The 20,574-nt window shown below is 36.9% G+C and overlaps 1 protein-coding gene across 1 annotated transcript in view; it reads left to right on the top strand.

Moving 5' to 3' along the window:
• Nucleotides 1–9,215, top strand: part of LOC146005030 (uncharacterized) — a 31,642-nt gene extending 22,427 nt beyond the window's left edge. The window contains exons 4-5 of the mRNA XM_083144169.1: nucleotides 4,478–4,737; nucleotides 8,509–9,215. Of these exons, the coding sequence (XP_083000295.1) occupies nucleotides 4,478–4,737; nucleotides 8,509–8,558 (310 nt within the window). The 3' untranslated portion in view covers nucleotides 8,559–9,215. The remainder of the gene's footprint in view (nucleotides 1–4,477; nucleotides 4,738–8,508) is intronic.
• Nucleotides 9,216–20,574: the final 11,359 nt, after the last annotated feature.

The following is a 20,574-nucleotide window of genomic DNA, read 5'->3' as shown; positions in this document are numbered from 1 at the left end:
GAGTAAGAAAATAGGTTTTTCAAAGTTCTGTGAACTAAGGCCAAAAAATGTTTTTTGTCTGGTAAAAATTGGACTTGTATAGTATTCTGTGTGTTTCTCAACCATCAAAATGTGAAGCTCATGATGAATGGAGTTAATTTTGAGAAAAAAAATGTTAAAGGGGAATAAAGGGTCCTGAAGACACAGAACATGTGTTTGTCCAAGATTGTGTAATCCTCGTTGAACAGGGCACTTCACAAATTATTGTGCAGAATGTCATGGATTATATGAATTAAGAGAGTACGCCTAAATAAATAACTCCTTATTTAGAGAAACATTTGTTGAAATAACATGCAAACATTCATTAACAGTTCACCGATGTTCAATGGAGACAGAGGCAAAAGATGGTGAAGAAATTGTGGAATATTTTTGTGAGTTACTGTTAAAACTAAAAACTCGTGGCTTCATAGCCAAGATGCAGGAATCCTTGTGCAGCACCAAAATTAAATTCAGACTACATCACTGTTGAATATGATGATGATTCTTGGGTAGCATGTATTCTTGTAACACATGGAGACACTACTAACCTGAAAGTTACCTCCCTATATTTGTACACATGTGACCCATCACCACCTTCTAGTATCCAGTTGTCCCGGACATACAGATTATTCCTGCATGTACAGTGTTCATGCATGTGAAACTTGTCACACACCTACTGGCCGTCTCTACGCCTTTTAGAGGTCTTCTCAACTTTTGGCTCAAGACTGAAATACACTGGTTAGAGGACTTTTTTAAAATAGCTGTATAAGAGACACATCATCTATAAGTGAGTACGCTAAAAAATGGTTTTTTTTCTTCGAAATTTTGGAATTTTGAGAGTTAGCCCCCTCCCCCCGCAACATATACGCCGAATTTGCAAAAATTTCATATAGTCTGAATCTCTGGTTCATTCCGCGTACAACAGTATATCACTCATCTCTGTAGGGCAATTAGCCTCCGATCTACACTCATTTAATTGAAACTCTGCATTTTGCTCAAAATCGGCTTGGGCAATAGAGGCTTCCATGTGAAAAAGGCCTTGGGCGGCAAAAGGTTAACTCTTACTTTGGTTTAAATCAAGTAAACAACAGTTTTTTTAAGAACAACATGACTGTAAATAAAGTATTGAACTATTAGGGTTAAATAAGTAGAATGAGAATTCAAACATGCACCCTCAATCTATGATATTACCATCTAAAATTTCAGTGCAGTTGTGAATAAATATCTTCTGACTATGATTCCATGATTGTTCCACCCTGAAATTTTGCACATATGCTTACAAATGGTTTTTCCATAACATATATTTTTTTGAAAATTTTCAAAAATTGTGTTTTGAAATTTTCAAAAAGATAAATTTTGGAAAAAACTATTTTTTTTTTTTTAAATATGGATGTGTTGCACATTATAGGAAAGCCCTTTAAAATAACTTTAAAATGAATTCAAGATGAACTTTCTAGCTCAAAATAGTTTTTTTTCACAAATTACTTCATCACTGTGTTCCTGCATCATTGCCTTGTGGTCTAAGGCATCAGACTTTTCGCTCGGACTACGGGATGTGTGCTGGTTCGAGTCTCCTGGGGAAAAACGAAATAACTTTTCTTTTGTTATTTCGGCCTACTGGCTACCAACCATCATGAGGAAATTGGAGAGCTATGAACGAGTAGTATAACGGTGTCATGGAAAACAGCAAAATATTATAACATATTATGGCACCCATGTAGTCTAATGGTTGACACTTCCACCTTTGGTGCAAGGAGTCCTGGATTTGTATTCTGGTGGGATCTCTGGTGTTGTAGCAGTGTGAGACCAGTTGGGCAACTAATTGAAAGCAGTAGTAATGGACTCCAGTCTGGAAAACCACCAACAAAAATCTCATTGGTGGGAATTAACCCTCAGTGAGCTGTTTGTGCTACAGAGGTTAGTTTAATTGTTATTACAACACAAACTATATATTTTAATACCTGGACACTGTATAGCGGATCAGCTACATACTACATAGTGATTTTTTAACTGTAAGACCCTGTAAAATGAGAGTATTCCATCTCGTTGACCTGCCACATTATTGTCATTTACATTCTTCCTTTAGGCTGCAGTTGACACTCACAATTGTATCGTTGGCTTCTGTAGAGTACATGGTGGGGTGCAGCGGTACTGTTATACAGGTCTCTCTTCAACTTGTGCTTAATGTGTACGGTTAATGTAGAGGAGCAAGTGTTCATTGGAAATATGGAGCACCAAGTTCGAGTCTGCCTGTACAGCAATGGTGGACATTCAACGCCTTCTGTAATATGTATATGCTTATCATGAATCAAGCTGTGTGCTCTAAATATTTGGATTTTGAAGGCCTTTGAGTGAATAAATTCGACGTTTAAGTGAATGGAGCAAAATGATGTAAACAATATAAGTCTCGCTATAGATGCATGGTCAGTGTAATTTTCACATTTAACATTCATAATTTTCTTTTCAAATAAGAGAGAAAATTTAAAGAGAGACATACCAAAAAGTAATTAAGAACTACTTTAGTGACCTTTTAAATTTTCTTGTACGAGATAAATCAGAAGTAAATTAAGTACACATATCAGAACCTTTAGCTCCAAAACTTAACTTGACTGAAGTTAAAGATGCTATTAAAAGGCTAAAGAATAACGAAGCACCTAGCATTGATTTAATTCAAGCTGAGTTAAATAAATATGGTGGATATTCGTCAATATGTCAAATTTACAAATGGGAGAGGGAAGAAATTTTTACAGGAAACCTGATGGTAAGAGACATGTAGGAAGGCGAAGACAACGATGAAGGGATATCGTTGAAATGGACTTATAGGAAATCGGTAAGGATGGAAAAGAGGAGATAGGGATAGGATATGGAAAGATGGAAGGTTTGTGTTGCTGCAGGCACAAAACCTTCAGATTTAACAAGGCAAGAGTTAGTTGACATTCCAAAAAATTAAACAGCAGCAACCGAATTTTCAAAAATATTCTCTGTGCTATCTTGTACAAAGGCTGTCGCAGAGAAGGTGAGACTAATTCCTGTATAGAAAAACAGCGACCTCCATTGGCTAGCAAATGTACTAGGGTGAAAATTTGGTACATTATCTGCCGATTGAGACCAAAATGAACACAATAGGTCAAAAAGTCGTGACTGAGTAGCAGTTAAAAGACAAGCATGTACATGGACCCCTCCAAGAATCATTAAAATGAAACAAAAAAATTACAAACAACAATATTTTTATTCATAATCAGCCATATCGAGTAGACGTACATTTTTTTCAAAATAGGCACCATTGACCATTGACAGCATCCATACGCTCCTGCCACTTTGTGAATGTCTTTGAAAATTTGTCGTCAGGTAGCGAACTGAAGAAAACTTGCACTGCGGTGATCACTTCTTTCTTCATCATGAAATGACGACAACGTAAAGTGGCCTTTAAAAGTGGAAATCGCCAAAAGTCGCAGGGTGCAATGTCCAGGCTGTATGCTGGTTGCGGGAAAATTTCTATTTTTCTCCGTCACGTAATCCTGAAAAGCCCGCATGGTATGCGGGCATGGGGTATCGTGGTGCAATATGAACGAGTTCTTCAAATGCAGCCTCTTTTTTGCTACGTGCTGGTGCAGAGTGGCTCAATGACTATGGCTGTACTCAGTCTGTCTTGATCGGCATATGCATGTTGAAACATTGCATATATTTCCGCATCACTTTTCCCTAAATGCCAACAAAATTTTATGGCATGTTGCTGTTCATCTTGAATAGTCATCACGAAAAGCAATGTTATACACAAAAACCTGGAGAGGTAAACGAAACACGTTCCACGTAAATCAACACAGCTGCTCACTAATGTGATTTCGCAACATGTGACAACTTGCTACGGAAACAGAATGAGTCATTTTACAAGACGCGACTAGTGCCGAAACCATAGGCAGTGTTGCCAAGCTAGGAAAAAATCTCACCTTCTCTGGGAGAGCCTTTGTATATTTTCTGGTTTTGTTAGTAATTTTAAAAACCTTCAAACTTTTGAGCACAGCTATCGCTTGCATCCAAAAGATGCTAAACTTCATGTGCCTCAATCTTCAAGAACTTAGTAGTTACTTGTGGTTATATATATACATATAAAGTTGGATCATGATGACCAGACACGCCCATTTTACTAGCTTGGTACTGGTGATGTCTAAATGTCTTTTCTCTGAAGCGAACTGTTGACAATAATTGCAGGAAATGCATTTAGAGGAATGTCACACAAGACAAGTTAAGGTGTATATTGACATAAACATTTGGTCTAATTGGTAAGAAAAATATATATTAATGTTCTTTATTGAGTCAATAACATATTTACATTTCTATGAGTATGTTCTCATTAATAGTCTGTTCTACTATCCTCTGTCTTCAATGATGTGCATGTAAAACACGTTACCTGCTTAGGATGTAACACATCATTTGTTTGATATTCTATTTTCTTTCTCAGATACTTGAACAAGAACTATGTGGAAGAAGAGATTGAAGAACTCCCAAGGTCAGTTGCACATTTGCTAGTATCTGCAGGAGAGTTAGGTGAACAAGAGCAGCCAGAAGATAATACAGAACATACAAATGTGATAGAAAAAATTGAGATGGAAACTTCAGCAATATCCCTTCAAACAAGAGCATGTAAGAAACACAAGAATGATAACAGGAGGAAGCAATATATATGTTCCATCTGCAATGAAGTTTTCTCTTGCAAAGCAGGTTTCATAATTCATGAAAGAGGTCACACGAAAGAGAAGCCTTTTAATTGCTCAATTTGCAACAAATGTTTTGCCAATAAACGTGATCTCATTGTGCATGTGAGAGTTCATACCAAGGAGAAACCTTTCCTTTGTTCAATTTGCAATAAAAGTTTTTCTCGAAAAGGGTATCTTAATGTACATGCGAGGCTTCACACCAATGAGAAACGTTTCAATTGTTCAATTTGCAACAAAGATTTTGCTTATAAAAGCAATCTCATTGTGCATGTCAGAGTTCATACCAATGAGAAGCCTTTCCTTTGTTCAATTTGCAACAAAGGTTTTACCAATAAACACAATCTCATTGTGCATGTGAGAGTTCATACCAAGGAGAAACCTTTCATTTGTTCAATTTGCAATAAAAGTTTTTCTTATAAAGGGTATCTTAATGAACATGTGAGGAGGCTTCACAACAAAGAGAAGCCTTTCAATTGCTCAATTTGCAACAATTTTTTTACCAATAAACACGATCTCATTGTGCATGTGAGAGTTCATACCAAGGAGAAACCTTTCCTTTGTTCAATTTGCAATAAAAGTTTTTCTCGAAAAGTGTATCTTAATGTACATTTGAGGCTTCACACCAATGAGAAACCTTTCAATTGTTCAATTTGCAACAAAGATTTTGCTTTTAAAAGCAGTCTCATTTTGCATGTGAGAGTCCATACCAAGGAGAAGCCTTTCCTTTGTTCAATTTGCAATAAAAGTTTTTCTCGAAGAGGGTATCTTAATGTACATGTGAGGCTTCACACCAAAGAGAAACCTTTCAATTGTTCAATTTGCAACAAAGATTTTGCTGATAAAGGCAATCTCATTGTGCACGTGAGAGTTCATACCAATGAGAAGCCTTTCCTTTGTTCAATTTGCAACAAAGCTTTTACCAATAAACACAATCTCATTGTGCATGTGAGAGTTCATACCAAGGAGAAACCTTTCCTTTGTTCAATTTGCAATAAAAGTTTTTCCTGGAAATGGTATCTTAATATACATGCCAGGCTTCACACCAAAGAGAAGCCTTTCAATTGCTCAATTTGCAATAAAAGTTTTTCTTATAAAGGGAGTCTTAATGAACATGTGAGGAGGCTTCACAACAAAGAGAAGCCTATCAATTGCTCAATTTGCAATAAAAGTTTTTCTTATAAAGGGAATCTTAATGAACATGTGAGGAGGCTTCACAACAAAGAGAAGCCTTTCAATTGCTCAATTTGCAACAAAGGTTTTACCAATAAACGCGATCTCATTGTGCATGTGAGAGTTCATACCAAGGAGAAACCTTTCCTTTGTTCAATTTGCAATAAACGTTTTTCTCAAAAAGGGTATCTTAATGTACATGCGAGGCTTCACACCTATGAGAAACCTTTCAATTGTTCAATTTGCAACAAAGATTTTGCTTATAAAAGCAGTCTCATTTTGCATGTGAGAGTTCATACCAAGGAGAAGCTTTTCCTTTGTTCAATTTGCAATAAACGTTTTTATTGTAAAGAGCATTTTAATTTACATGTGACAGTTCACACCAAAGAGAAGCCTTTCAATTGATCAATTTGCAATAAACGTTTTTATCGTAAAGGATATCTTAATGTACATTTGAGGCTTCACACCAAAGAGAAGCTTTTCAATTGTTCAATTTGCAACAAAGATTTTGCCCTTAAACAATATCTTATTAGGCATTGGAGAGTTCATACTAAGGAGAAGCCTTTTCTTTGTTCAATTTGAAACAAATACTTTGCCACTAAAGGTAGTCTCAATGTACATATGCAGGGTACTGACACATCTGGAAAAATCTGGAAACCTGAATATCTCAGGGAATTTGGAAAAAAAATGGAAATATCAGAGAAAATCATCTAATTGGTCACGCATCCCAATAATGTACACCTGAGGGACTAGAATATTTTCTTACCTGTTGATAATAAAAATACAGCTAATGTAATTATTAACACAAAAACTTCATTACTGTACTTTACAGAAACTACTTTGGAAAATACAGACTTTAGATATATGTTTATTTTGCATCACAGAATAATGGATATTGTGTGTCTATTTCTGAACATTTGCCGAAAGTGTGAATATATTGGCTTTATATGTTATGTACTGTAATATGGTTGCTCCTTAATTATATGGTCATTCTTAAAATGGGCAAGGAGATGATTAAATTTGTTGAAAATTTGTAAAAATAATGAAATATTGTCCTCAAAGAATGTAACCAAATGCTAACCTTGGCCAAGATTATTTGCTCATACTTAATTGTAAAATTGGCTTGTCCACAGAGGGGACTTCCATCTCCATAAAGTAAATTTTGAAGTCCATGCATCTCCCATGCCCATAGCTTCCATCACAAGGAACAATGTCTTGCTATCCTGAATTCCCTTGCCCATGGGGCAGTATCCTGAAAGCCCATAGTGCCCATCTCAAAGCACATCGTCTCTCGCAGTCATAAATACTCTAGCGCACAAGGTTGACACACCTACAGACAGTTAGTATTTTCTACTTCTCCTCCAAACCAGAACAAGCAAGTATGTCTTGTCCAGGGTTGAATCAGCATCCATGGTTTCACAGTACGGAATGGAAGAAATAGCATGCCAAAATAATGTGTTGGTAATACAAACTTATGTACTGTAAACAGCTTGCTCTTGTAAAGCACCGATTTCAAGTGTTGCTTGTAGACATACCTTCATGACCAGTGCTTAAAGTGGTGTCAGTCAATATCTGGAATGTCAACCACAAATGGATCGACATTACTACTACCACTGTTGATTGTTATTGTTATTATTATTGCATACTAAGTAAATATAAACACAAACTATCATGTCTGTTATTTCAGGACATTAAGTTCTCATTTACGTCTTAAACAAATTGCACTTGCCAAAGAATATTACGTTTTCTAAATTTCCAGACTGCCCAGTGACAGGAGACAAATTTAATGCAAGAACTTTCTCTTTTCTCTTCATCTATTGTTTGCAAAAAATAATGTAACAAACGACAGACTTTTGTTGAGTGTAGTAAATAAATAGAATAGATGACCAACAGCAACTGAGTTCTGGCACCAAACTGATATAGTGGAACAAAGTTCCAGCTTACTTTAAGCCCTGTTCATGACACAGCATCATAAAGGACTTCTAGATTTGAATACACCCATCATTGGTTTCAAATTTGAAGCATCATTGCATTATGCTTAAGTAAGAAAAACACACGTTTCTGGAATTCATTACGAAAGAGGAGAATTTGCACTGCTTTTATTTTGAACCTAACAAGTCTGTTGCATGTGTGTATTTTAACCCATGAACACTATAATTGTCACAAGTGCTCAAAGTGGGGTGGGTGTAACGGAAAATTTCCATAAAGCATCCCCCAGCTAGGATAATTTGCACAGGCATTTTCCCACCTACTGCATCATTTCCTTGATGGTTCATACAAGCACCCTCCCATTCCCAAGCATCCCAAGAGCCCAGCTAGGAATTTCCACTTCAAGGCTTGGTGATAGGAATCGGGAGGCTCACTAGTGGTAAGATATTTACTATCTTATTCTGCGTCAATGTTTGTTTCTATGATTCCAAATATTATGAATAAGAATTAACAGCAATTTATAGTCGATTTGCTTGCTGAGTACATTAGGTGATCACATTTCAAAATTGTCACTGAAATTCCCAGGTTTGAGTCCCAGCCTGGTCATAGATGTTCTTTGTGGGTGTGTCCTCATCTATTTCACCTAATAATCACTTTTCCTCATCATCATCATTAGCCAAAATGACACAAGAGGAGAAATTAAATAACAATACAAAAGTAATTTGAAAGTAATATATATATAATATATATGTATCTAGTAATAATCTAACATATTCATATTGCACACTATCAAGCAATACCAATTTAGATGGAGAAAACACTAGAAGCTACTTTCATTGGTTGCCTGTGCATGCATTTTGTGTGCATTTATGTAATTCCAGCATATATGTTATATTGTGTCCAATTTATATCTCGACTTTTTTCAGTGGGTCGTCTTCAACCCATTCCCATGTTGCACAATACTTTAGATTTATCTGTAATTTTTGTAATATCTATGACGCTTCAGTGGCTGATATCACCACCTGCGATCGCAGGCTTGAATCCTCGTGTGGGCATGGGTGTTTTTCTTCTTCTTCACTGATTAATTGAGTTGGTGTTTTAAGTGTACACTATGCACAGCAAGGCTAATCGGGACTGGACCTACAGTTTAAAGTTTGATCTGAACCACTATGTGCCTCCACCGGGTATCGAACCCAGGATCCCTTGATTACTAGGCAACGACGCTACCACTACTTCTTCTTCACTTTCATCACCACCATTTCTGCCCACACTATTAGACAAAACTGGCAGAAAAGCAGTGTATATAAGCAAAGAACTATCCGGTGCTGAAGGGGTAAACCAGTGCAATGCGCTAGTGTTCTATTTTATTATGGGTGTTTGTGATGTAAGTATATGGTGATCCATTAAATATTTTCTTTCACCATTTCACGTGTCCTGATTTCACTTGTGAACTCTAATAATAATAATTACTTAGCTGCTTTGTGATCGCAAGACCAAGGAAGAAGAAATTTAATCGTTCCTACCCCTTGGCCGACATCTGGGCCGTAAACATAACACAACCTCCCCATATTTTGATCTTGTACACATGTCAGGTGTTGTGTTTATTTTCAGGTTTTTCTTGTAATTAACGATCACCCATGCCTGGTAACAATTAATTGATTGAACCCACCATTCTTGTTATAAATAATAATATGATATGATTTATTTGCATCGAAGGACTACAATTTTGTACAAGTAGGTACATCTGTAGTATAGGACATGTCAAAAGAAATACATGATAATAAAGTTTGGTAATTTTAACATAAGATACACACATATATATTGGTGTATTTTAACCCTTACATATAAATATATTATACTTGACAATTTCAGTTTGATGTACAACAGCAAGCTCTGCATGTATGGTAACTAACCATACCTTTTAACATTTATTCTGATTACACATACACAAGACCTTGAGTCCTTCACACTGTCCCATAGATATGTCTGTATGCATTCAAAAGATGAGTGTTGCCTCTGTATATTCTTGTATGTGGTAAAATGAATGTTTAATTAGCATGGTTTTGATTTTATTTTTTAACCTTTCCACTTTTGTTTCGTGTCTCAACTGTCTGGGCAACTTGTTATACAGGTCCATTGCTGAGTTTTTAGGTACCTTCTTGTAGAGAGTAAGAGTAAAATTCATTCGAATTTTATCTTTATTTCTCGTGTTCAGGCTGTGGATATCTTCATTAGTTTCAAGAGTACTAATATTTTGTTTGATGTATACCAGACATTCACAGATATACAAACAGCAAGCGGAAGTTACAGAAGAGATTTCTGCATGAATATTTCCCATTGACCCCTGCTCTCTCCAAGCCATATGATAATATTAAAGGGGCTGTGTTTGATTGAATACACAATGTTGAAAATTATACATTTTACTGTTGTAAAATTTAAGTATTTCAATTTTCATAATTTATGTAAGGTTTATTTCAACCTGCAGAAGCCTTAGCACGAAACTGTTGGCAGAAGATCCCTTATATCTACATCTGAAAGATCCGGGAATTTCCCAATTTTTTTCAGATACTTCCGTTTATCTCTATCACTTTCAAATTTCAAGTGATCCAGTCAATATGCGATCTGTTGTAACAAAATAACCTCGAAGATAATCTGTATACCACTTGTTCCATTGGGAATTTGGTCAAACTGGAAGTTCTTTCCCCGCCATTGATAATCGAATTGCCTGATCGATAATTTTTTTGTTTACTCAGGAATAACCCCCATAGTTTCATGTGAGAAAGGAAGCTTCCATACCAGTAGCTCTGGTCATTATGAATGGACCATTGCTGCTATGGATTTTATTACTGAACATTTGCATATTGTCTGCCAACAACCTGCCATTTATATGTAGCCAGGTGTATTCTTTATGTGACAAAGGATTCACATGGAAGATTACCTTACACCAACATGATAAAATTTATGTTCATGTAATATCGTGTAATGTTTCTGCCAGAAGAGAGAACTCATGCTGCATTCCTTCCTCCACTGATGCCCTAAGAGAAACGATTCGACTGAATATTATATTTAACTGAAACATAGAAAGTGATCATTATTCTTTTTTTATGTAATTGGTAATTCTTTCATGTATAACTTGTAGTTATAACACAAAGTCAAAAGTGCTGCAGAACTTTGTAGACAATTTATATATATATTTTCTACGTTTCCTTTACATATTATGATATATATTTGTTTCTATGGTATTGTACATTAATACTTTGACAATTTTCATGTGACATAAACATTCATGCACCCAAATTTTTAAATAGGTTAAATATTTTAGTGGTGAGAGTGTTTCATAAACTGGTATAAAAGTTCTTCACCCTTGTTTTCAAATAGTGTCAAGTTTTATAGTTTGCTGTAATATAGTGCAGTCAAACTAGGACAATGAAGAAATTGGTAGAATATAATATTGTACTTACTTTACCAAAGAACATACTAAATTTCCTAAAAATCGAGGCTATGCTACAGCCACAATATGAGAAATTGGTTTCTAATTTTGTTTTTGTCTGATATTTTTAGCTATTGCAGATATTGAAAATATTTCAAAAGAAAAATATTCTCCATAATAGCGTGAAGCTTTTTTGTTCCTATAATTTTCTCATAGTCTCAACCTTTTAGATCTTATAAAACATGTTATATCAAGTGTTAAATGTAAATTCTCAAATTAACAGGTAGATAACACACTGTAAACAAATTTGATTGGTTTTCAACATGTATTTATTTGCATGTGATAATTTTATGAAGTGCATCTTAGTGATACTACAATTGGTGAAAATCACGATAATTCTATGTGATTGTTTTAAATATACGTATTCATGACAAAGCCTATTTAGTCCCTCTTATTGTACCTTACATATTTAATTTTCCCCAAGGTATACGGTTTTGGCATTCAGCCTACAAGTTACCCTGTACTAGATGAACAACACCCCAATATTACTTCTGGGTTGTATCCTAATTCCACCCTACTAATAGGAGATAATGATCTGGCAGGCAGCCATATCATGAATCCCATGGTCAGTTCTTTTAAACGGAAATCACTTGGAAATCTCTTCAGTCTGTTTACATTTCACTTGTGGTATGATCCGTATCCTGTATTATGAGATATTGTAGATGTCTGCAACTCTGGTGGAATTATTTACTCCACAAACTGTCTCCCATGCTTTCAAATGGCACTTGGTAAACCGGTCAGTGATAGTCGTAAGTTAGATGCCATACATTATGTGATGCGTGCTTTACAAGAGAGAAAGCCACTCAATTGTTCATGCCTTTTCCTGAGCCAAGGTACTATTTGCCTAGAAAGTATGTGCTCGGTTAATGGTGGTGTTCCAAGCAATAGTTCAAATATGAAACATTTTAAGGTGAATTGTACGATTGAACACACAATCCCCACTTCAAGATTTGTGAAAGTAAGATATTATCTTTTCTGGGAGTTTTATTCCAATAATGTATTCCAGAAGTATTTCCGTAGGTGGAAGAAAGTAAAAAAAAAATTATAACAGTCTGGAAAAACAGCAAGATCTGAAATAAAATTATATATATATATATATGTCACCAGTGACGAAACAACTTGGATGACAAATAAATAGCCAGCAACCAGTAGAAGCTGTAATTGACTGGTTAATATTACAGTTTCACGTTCTGAAGTATGCATGTTCGAGCCTGGTCAGAAAAGGTTAATTAAAAAAATAACTTCTGTAACTGTGCAGATTCTTCAATAAATAGAAATAGATGCAAAATAATGTAATACAGTTATTTTTAGTGGTTTTTATTTTTTTTGCAACACTTGTCCTGGTTTCCCAGAACTTTTTCAAGCTTACAGCAAGATAATCACACACACAACACACCTCACATGGTTAGTCACTCTACACTTCTAAGTTATGAATAATTTGTGTCCTTATTTCCTCCTAGGCAAACTGGGTTTTCCACCTTTGCTGGTGTCAGCTGGCTGATTGTTCCCCTCCCCTCCATCCTGTGACCTAATCTACTTGTCTTCTCTCCCCTCCTCCTCCTGGCACAACTTCCCTTTCTCCTGGTCTGGCAAGTTGAAATCTTACATTTTTGTGCAGAAAATTGAAGGTAGCTCTGGAAACTTAACCAACTTGCTTTCCACATGATTTTTTTTATTAGTTCCACCCATTTTGTTCCAATTTCCCCTTTCTTTTTGTTCATTTTCCCCCCTTCGTTTTTGTTCATTTTTTCTCCCCTGTTTATGCAAATATACTTTGTTACTGTCACTTTTCTGTCTATTTCATTTCCCTCTTCTCTTCATTTGTACTTTCTTAATCCTGTGCCCAAAGATGCTCACTCAATGCTGTTTTTGGATCTTCTCTTCATGTCTCTCCTATGTTCTTTAATTCTCTCATTGATGCTTCTCCCTGTATCTCCTATGTACTTGCTTCTACATCCATCATATTCTACTTCATATACCCCTGCCATTGCCAATTCATCACTCTCCTTCTCTCCTTTGTATTCATTAAACCATTTCTCGAAGCTTTGCTGGCTTGAAGGCTGCTCTTAGTTCATACTTTGCATAGATGTTTCGTGTCTTTTTCTCCATGTACATAAATTACATGTCTTTATATTTTAAACTGAAGATGATTTTGAGTTTGTTGACACATGCTTGCATTGTCACATATTAATACTTGTATGTTTAATCTGTATGTAAGGAGGAATTGTTCTGGAGTCCTAGAATACAAATGAATCAGGTTTATTTTACAGAGCGTGTGGATACAACAAATGTAAAACAATGATATGCTAAAGCCTCTCTTAACATTTTTTTTACTTTTCTTATCCATAGCATCAGATTTTACAGCAAAATTATGTATTATACATATATATTTGGTCTAGGAATTAATTCGTGCACCTGGACAAGAGATGGCATAATGAGCGTATCGTCCCACAGTTCCGTGTATCCACACATGCGTTGAAAACTCCTATCAGCGCGCATCGTTCGTAGTATAGGGCAGTTGATTGACGCGTCAACAACAGCATTTTGTAGTCAACTGAACATGGCGCAGTTCGTGCCAGATAAAGTGTTTTTGCGGGGTGTTCTGCTTCATTACTTTAACATGCAGAAAAGTGCTACTGAAAGTCATCGTATTTTGCTGGAAGTGTATGGTGACCATGCTGAGCGAATGTGTCAGAAGTGGTTTGCACGGTTTAGAAGTGGTGATTTCGGCCTGGAAGACCAAGAGCGACCTGATCAGCCAAAAAAATTTGAAGACGAAGAATTGAGAGCATTGCTCGATCAGGATTCGTGTCAAATGCAGGAAGAACTTGCAGAAGCATTAGGCGTTGATCAAACAACAGTTTCCAAACACCTCAAAGCTATGGGAATGATTCAAAAGATGTCACATTGGGTTCCACATGAATTGAAAGACAGAGACGTTGAAAGACGAAAAACCATTTGCGAATTGCTGCTTCAAAGATAGAAAAGAAAATGGTTTTTGCATCGCATTGTTCCTGGCGATGAGAAGTGGATCCATTACGAGAACCCGAAATGAAAAAAGGCCTGGGTGAAGCCAGGTGAACCAGGTCCATCACAACCGAAACGAGATTTTCACTGTGCAAAGGTTATCCTGTGCATATGGTGGGATATGAAAGGTGTGGTGTACTATGAGCTGCTGCAACCGGGTGAAACTATTAATGGAGAACATTATCGACGACAATTAATGCGTTTGAAGCAAGCTCTGGCCAGGAAACGACCAGAATGGGAGAACAGACATGATAAACTTATTTTTCAACATGATAACACTCGCCCACATGTCGCAAAACCAGTCAAAACCTATTTAGAAAATGTCGGATGGGAAGTTTTACCCCACCCGCCATATTCACCAGACGTTGCTCCTTCGGACTACTACTTGTTTGATTGCATGAATAACGATTTGATTGGAAAGCGGTTCACTTCTTCAGAAGATATCGAAAAATGGGTCTCTGACTGGATCGCTTCAAAGGATGAGGACTTCTTTCGCCACGGAATCCGTAACTTGCCTGACAGATGGGCAAAAGTGGTGGCTCGCGATGGACAGTATTTTTCATAAGGTATTTATGTATTTTGTGTTTGAACTACAGCTTCAATGTATGCGTAACAACCGCACGAATTAATTCCTAGACCTAAATATATTTCTAAATGTTTCTGCTGTCGCGTGTATCATAAATGTCAATAAATATAATATCATATCATACTAACGTCTTCTACTTTGTTTTTTGACAGAAAAAATGTCAGTTGCAACGATGAATCAGTAGTGCATGGCTACATCACAGAGGATAAAATATTGTTTTTCTAGACTTGCAGTACTGAAACAAAGTCTGAACTTGCAAAAGGTTGGCTAATTTATTTTGCGGCTCATGGGAAATCCTATGTGTGTTAAGGGAAGGGGCTAATGATTATGCAACATTAATAATCATGTTGGTTCCAATACAGAACTTTATGGGGTATTCAAGGTGTCTATATTTTCACTCATCAGAATATGAGGACCTCCTATGTATGGTCTACCCACAGCCTCGTGTTTCCTAACAGCAGCTGTGAACAGGAGCACACTTTACTTTTCAGGAGGCTGCTGGAAAGTTCAGAAGTTAAAGACTCTCTTTCCAGATTAGACTCGAGATAACATCTGACAAATGAAAAACAGTGAGAAAGGAACAGTCTGCATCCCATGCAACAAGGAGTCAAGCAAGATGCCAGATGAAAGAATGCTGCAGCCTTGGGCCCAAATTACCTCTGGCATGCCTCATATTAACCACTGGTAGAAAGTCAGCCTCCAGACTCCAAACTCCATTTTGGCCTCGAGTTCTTTTCTGAAAGACAAATATAGTTTCAGATAATCAGAATTTCTCAATAATTCCCGTAGTATAATCCATTGGAAGTGAGATGCAGCTTTGGTGAGACTGTGTGATCAGATTCAGCTTTTGTATAGGGAGAGAGATGTTCATTTTACTTGGCTTGCGAGGTCGTGCCTCACATGGCCTCAGCCTTCGAGCTCCATCTTGACCTGTGCCTCCGAACTCCATCTTGGCCTCAGCCTCACACAGTCTTATCATTCGAGCTCAAAGTGAGCCTCCACATTCACATGACCTCAGCCTCCAAACTACATCTCGGTCTTGGCTCCACATGGCCTCAGCCTCCTAGTTGAAGATCACCTCACACTGCTTCAGACTCGCAAGGCTCTTGGAGACCGATGCTGAGGCTGTACCTTATGAGGCCCGTCCTCCGGAGGCTGGACATCTCTGGACTCGTGAGGAGGTATCATAGTAACTGGACCACACCATCCTTCTTGCTCCTACCCATTTATGCATTGAAACCATATTGCACTATTTTATCTGCTATTCATATGAAGTATTTCACACAATATGTTACAATTAAATGGTGTTTTTTTTTTATAAATACATAACATTATGTTTTCTTGTTAACTCTACATATTGAAAAGGAGAGAAAATAGAATTTGGTCACAGACAGGATAGCCCATGTCATATACGATTCAACAATCTACGTACAGGAGGCTGCAAGCTGAGCATGCACACTTCCACTGTTGACAAGCCTCATGATCTCTGTGTGAGACTACAATTCACACAGTCAATGCGAAGGTTATCTCAGCAGTATGACGTCACCCTTGGTTCATTTGCAGTGGGGTGCCCAGGAATTTGTAAAGGAGGAATATGGGTTGTTATGGCTTCTATTTTTTTAAACAGTCAACTCATATTTTATCTCAGATGGTGTACATGGTGCTAAGATTTTCACCAATATCTTTCAGTACATCTTATTGCCTCTTGTAGGAAGTAACGTACACTTCTGTTCACAAAAAGTGGCACACTCGTTTGAGTTGAAGTCCAGCTTTGTGGCCGGAAGTACATCCGAAGTAAGTGTTCGGAAAGCAGCAGTGTTGCTTACTATCAATCAATTTGGGTCTTTCAGACTCTGAGAAAAGGGCTAACGTAAAAATTGCAGCGTAAATATTAATCAACTGGAATTTCTACGTCTACAATCAAAGTAATGTAAATGTGAAATATTCCTGAAATTTATTTTCAAAAGAAAAGCATTTTTGACGTTCGTGACGAAGTACTTATCACAATTCGTTAGAATGCGAGAGCCCCGGGTTCGAATTTGGCCTGAGCATGGGTGTTCTTTTTCAATCTCTCTTCATCATTGCGAGTAGCCGAAAGTGGAAGAAAAGCAACACTAAATAACGAAAAGGAAAAAAATGCAATAAGAGTAAGCGACACAGAAACAGTGCTGTTGCAATTCCTGATTGATGCAAAAGAGAATCTTTTGGATATAGTGTTAATCTTGTCCAGGAGAAGGTTTGCGGAACAAATGAACTGCTTCCCCATACACTTTGGCAAACAGAATCGCAAAGTTGGCACTGAATATGCAATGGATGTGACCTCCCCGTCAAAAATATTCTTGGTACGGGCCTGTTGTAGGAAGGAAGGAAATATTTGAAGCATTTAAATATCTCACACTTGCTTTGTGGCAGTTGGAGGGGCTTTATTTTTAACTTATTAAAGTCGGGAGTGCAAGGTCAAGAGGAAGATTAAATGGTTAAAAATGTCCAAGCAAGTTGTCGTGAAATTTTGCGTATTTCTTTTACTTTTCTTGCCTCCCCTTAGGCTTAGGGCCCGCCTACCTGTATTTTACGACCCTCATTTGAGGTATGCATTCAAATTATAACGTTTAACTAGAATTTAAAACCAGATAAAAACATAATGTTTTATTGCCCACAAAAATTAACCTTTTCCATATTTTTTCTCACTTCTATTTATAATATTTTACGTATCAACTCCTTGGGACGCGAGGCCCCAGGCGGTCGCCCACTTCGCCCACTTTGCCCACCCCTTCCTATGCCACTTCTACAGTCGGGCAGAATTAACTTGAGAGAAATGGCCGCTCTGTAAGTGATGCAACTGCGCTCGAATTGGCTAGAGCAGGGGACTTCCCACTGTAACGGGCCAATGGAAACACTAATGCTCGGGTGCGTGAAATGTTACCAACTGTTGAGAGGACTCGCGTGCAGTGACTGGTGAAGTGAGCGAAGTGGCAGTGTTTCCAAATTACGGATTAAAGGTAAAGAATAAACTGTTTACCCATTTATTGTGTAAGATAGAATACTTATAATGCTCATAATTTTCTGAGCATGTCCTCTTAATACAGTGATATTTCCGATACACAATGTACAATTTTTCAAATCTCCCATCTCCCGTTGTCAGCTGATTGCCCGTGATTCGCGGGAGAGTCAAGCGTTCGCTGTAGGTTGGTACTCCTGCAGCGGCGCCGGCAGCCATTTGTCTCAAGTTAATTCTATCAGACTGTAGTATATGCTTTAATTCATTCAGTGTGACTTAGGTAAAAACAACAGAAAATCGCAGTTTAAGACTTATGTGCCTTGAACATAAATAATTGTGCGGTAGGAATCCCGAACACCCTTGACATATTATGCTAGGCTTAGAGAAAATTGTTGGGAAATCGAAATTTTATTCACTCTAGACTTAAAGATACACTAACGTTTGATTTTTAAAAAAGAATGCTCATACTTTATGGGGTAAAAAATAAAACATTAGTTTTCAACCGTGCAGTCATATTGCTTGGTCCATTATACTTATATTTCCATTCTTCAATTCAGATATTAGATAACTTTAGATATTTTCATCAGTAAGTAACTATAGTAACAGAATATAGTGTACTGTAGACAATGCAAACAACAGGGAAGAAATAAATTCCAGTGCTCTTTAAAAGAGAAAGTATTTTCTTCTTCAAACAAGCCTGTAATCTGGGCCTATAACCAACATAAGACCATCTGGCGTAATCAGAGTTATCGAATTTTCACTAACGAGAGGAAAATGGACTATTGGAAGAAAAACAAATGACAGCCATAGTGAAAGCAATGGTGAAAACTGACATTATTTTTTACATTGACAAAAGAGATGGCTAGAAGTATTTTTTTGGGTCTTGTTACTGCTTAGCAAAGTAAATTTAAAGCAGATTTTTCCACGTGTGAAATGGTGGAAAATTTCTCATTCTATGGGCATCACATTTTTTGGGGGGGAGGGGGGGATGGTCGTCGCGACAAGTTTGTTTTGCAGTTCAATGAATAATTGTTGAACGTAAATAAATACTTAAAACACTTATTTCTACAATGGAATACTCCACACTTTCTATTTCCACCTGCTGATGCTGGTTGCTGCTTCTAGAACGATGCACGTGCCTTGAACAAACAGTGCCGAGCGCCATGTTGTCTACGTTTATTCCGTCATCGATGTAGATTATATAGTTTACATAGTCTATATTGTCTACACGTAGAATGTAGACAATCGTTGTTTACGCGTAGACGCACCCGTCCAAAGCAATAAAACACCCCTTCCTTCCCAAAACTTGGGAGCTGTTGACCATTGACGCAGATACGGAGGGAATTTGAATGATGATATCAAAGTCACAGATTTCTGTCTAATCCACAAGATATCGTACCACAAACTTTCGATGAAGCTATGAGTTCACCATACAGTGAAAATTGGAAGATTGCAATGAACGAAGAGATGCAAGCATTGGAATCACATAATGTTTGGACACAAGTTTGCAGAGAGGAGAACATGAAGGTTGTAAGAAGCAAATGGGTATTTAGTACAAAGGAGAACATGGATGGGACAATATTCAACAGAAAAGCAAGATTGGTGGCCGTTGGTTGCGGACAGAGAGAAGGGCTTTATTATGACAGTTCGTTTTCACCAGTAATAAGAATGGAATCAGTACGTGTATTGTTAACTGTGGGAGCACATTACGAAATGAAAGTTAAACTCTATGATGTAAAAACTGAATATTTATATGGTAATTTGAGAGAAGAAGTATACATGGAACAACCAGAAGGGTTCATGGAAGATAGGTATAAAAACAAAGTTTGTAAATTACAAAGAAGTTTGTATGTGTTACCACAATTAGGTCTTTGTTGGAATGAGAAACTGAATATAGTTCTCACCAAAATTGGTTTAAAAAGACTGGAAAGTGATCCTTGTATCTATAAACTGAAAGGACAAGAACTTTTGTACATTTTTTGATAGTAGGTCCAAATAATGAAAGCATAATGAAAGATAATGCACATAATTCAGAATTTTTTTTTAATTCAAGAGAATAATAGCTTAAGTTCATTTTTGTGAATGGATATAATTGTAACTGAAGAAGGGGTATCATGTGTTACTCTAGCAACATAACAAAGACACTTATTGATTTTGTGATTTATTAGGTTGCATAGGATTCCGTATAATGTTGTATCAGGATTGGGAGGAAAAATTCCCTTCCAGATTCAGACTTAGGGAAATGATTTCACAATTTTCAGTATCTAGAACAGTTATGACATTTTGAGTAGTCTTGTATTAAAGGTGCCTAATGTGTTCGGATGTTTTTCTTGGATGTGTTGCTATAAACTTGGAACTGCTTAATTTTTTTTCCCAAGTCTACCTTTTAGTAATAGTGATTCATGTGGTAGAGAGAGAGGGAGTGTAGATTTGATTTTTGTTACTTAGTGTTGCTTTTCTGCCACTTCTAGCTAATCGCAACAATGAGTGATGACGAAATTGATGAAGAGACACTCATAAACAGTGCCGCAACTATAGGGGGCATTGTCCCCCACCCGAGCTTGGATGGAAGTCCATTCTAGGGGAAGCAAGAATTGAAGTAAAAAAAACCAAGACTAGGAGAATCTAAGAATACCAGGAC

Source organism: Lepisma saccharinum, chromosome 22 (genome assembly GCF_977018435.1).
Source record: "Lepisma saccharinum chromosome 22, izLepSacc3.1, whole genome shotgun sequence".
In the NCBI taxonomy this organism is placed as follows: Eukaryota; Metazoa; Arthropoda; class Insecta; order Zygentoma; family Lepismatidae; genus Lepisma; species Lepisma saccharinum.
This window is presented reverse-complemented; position numbering and strand designations above follow the sequence as displayed.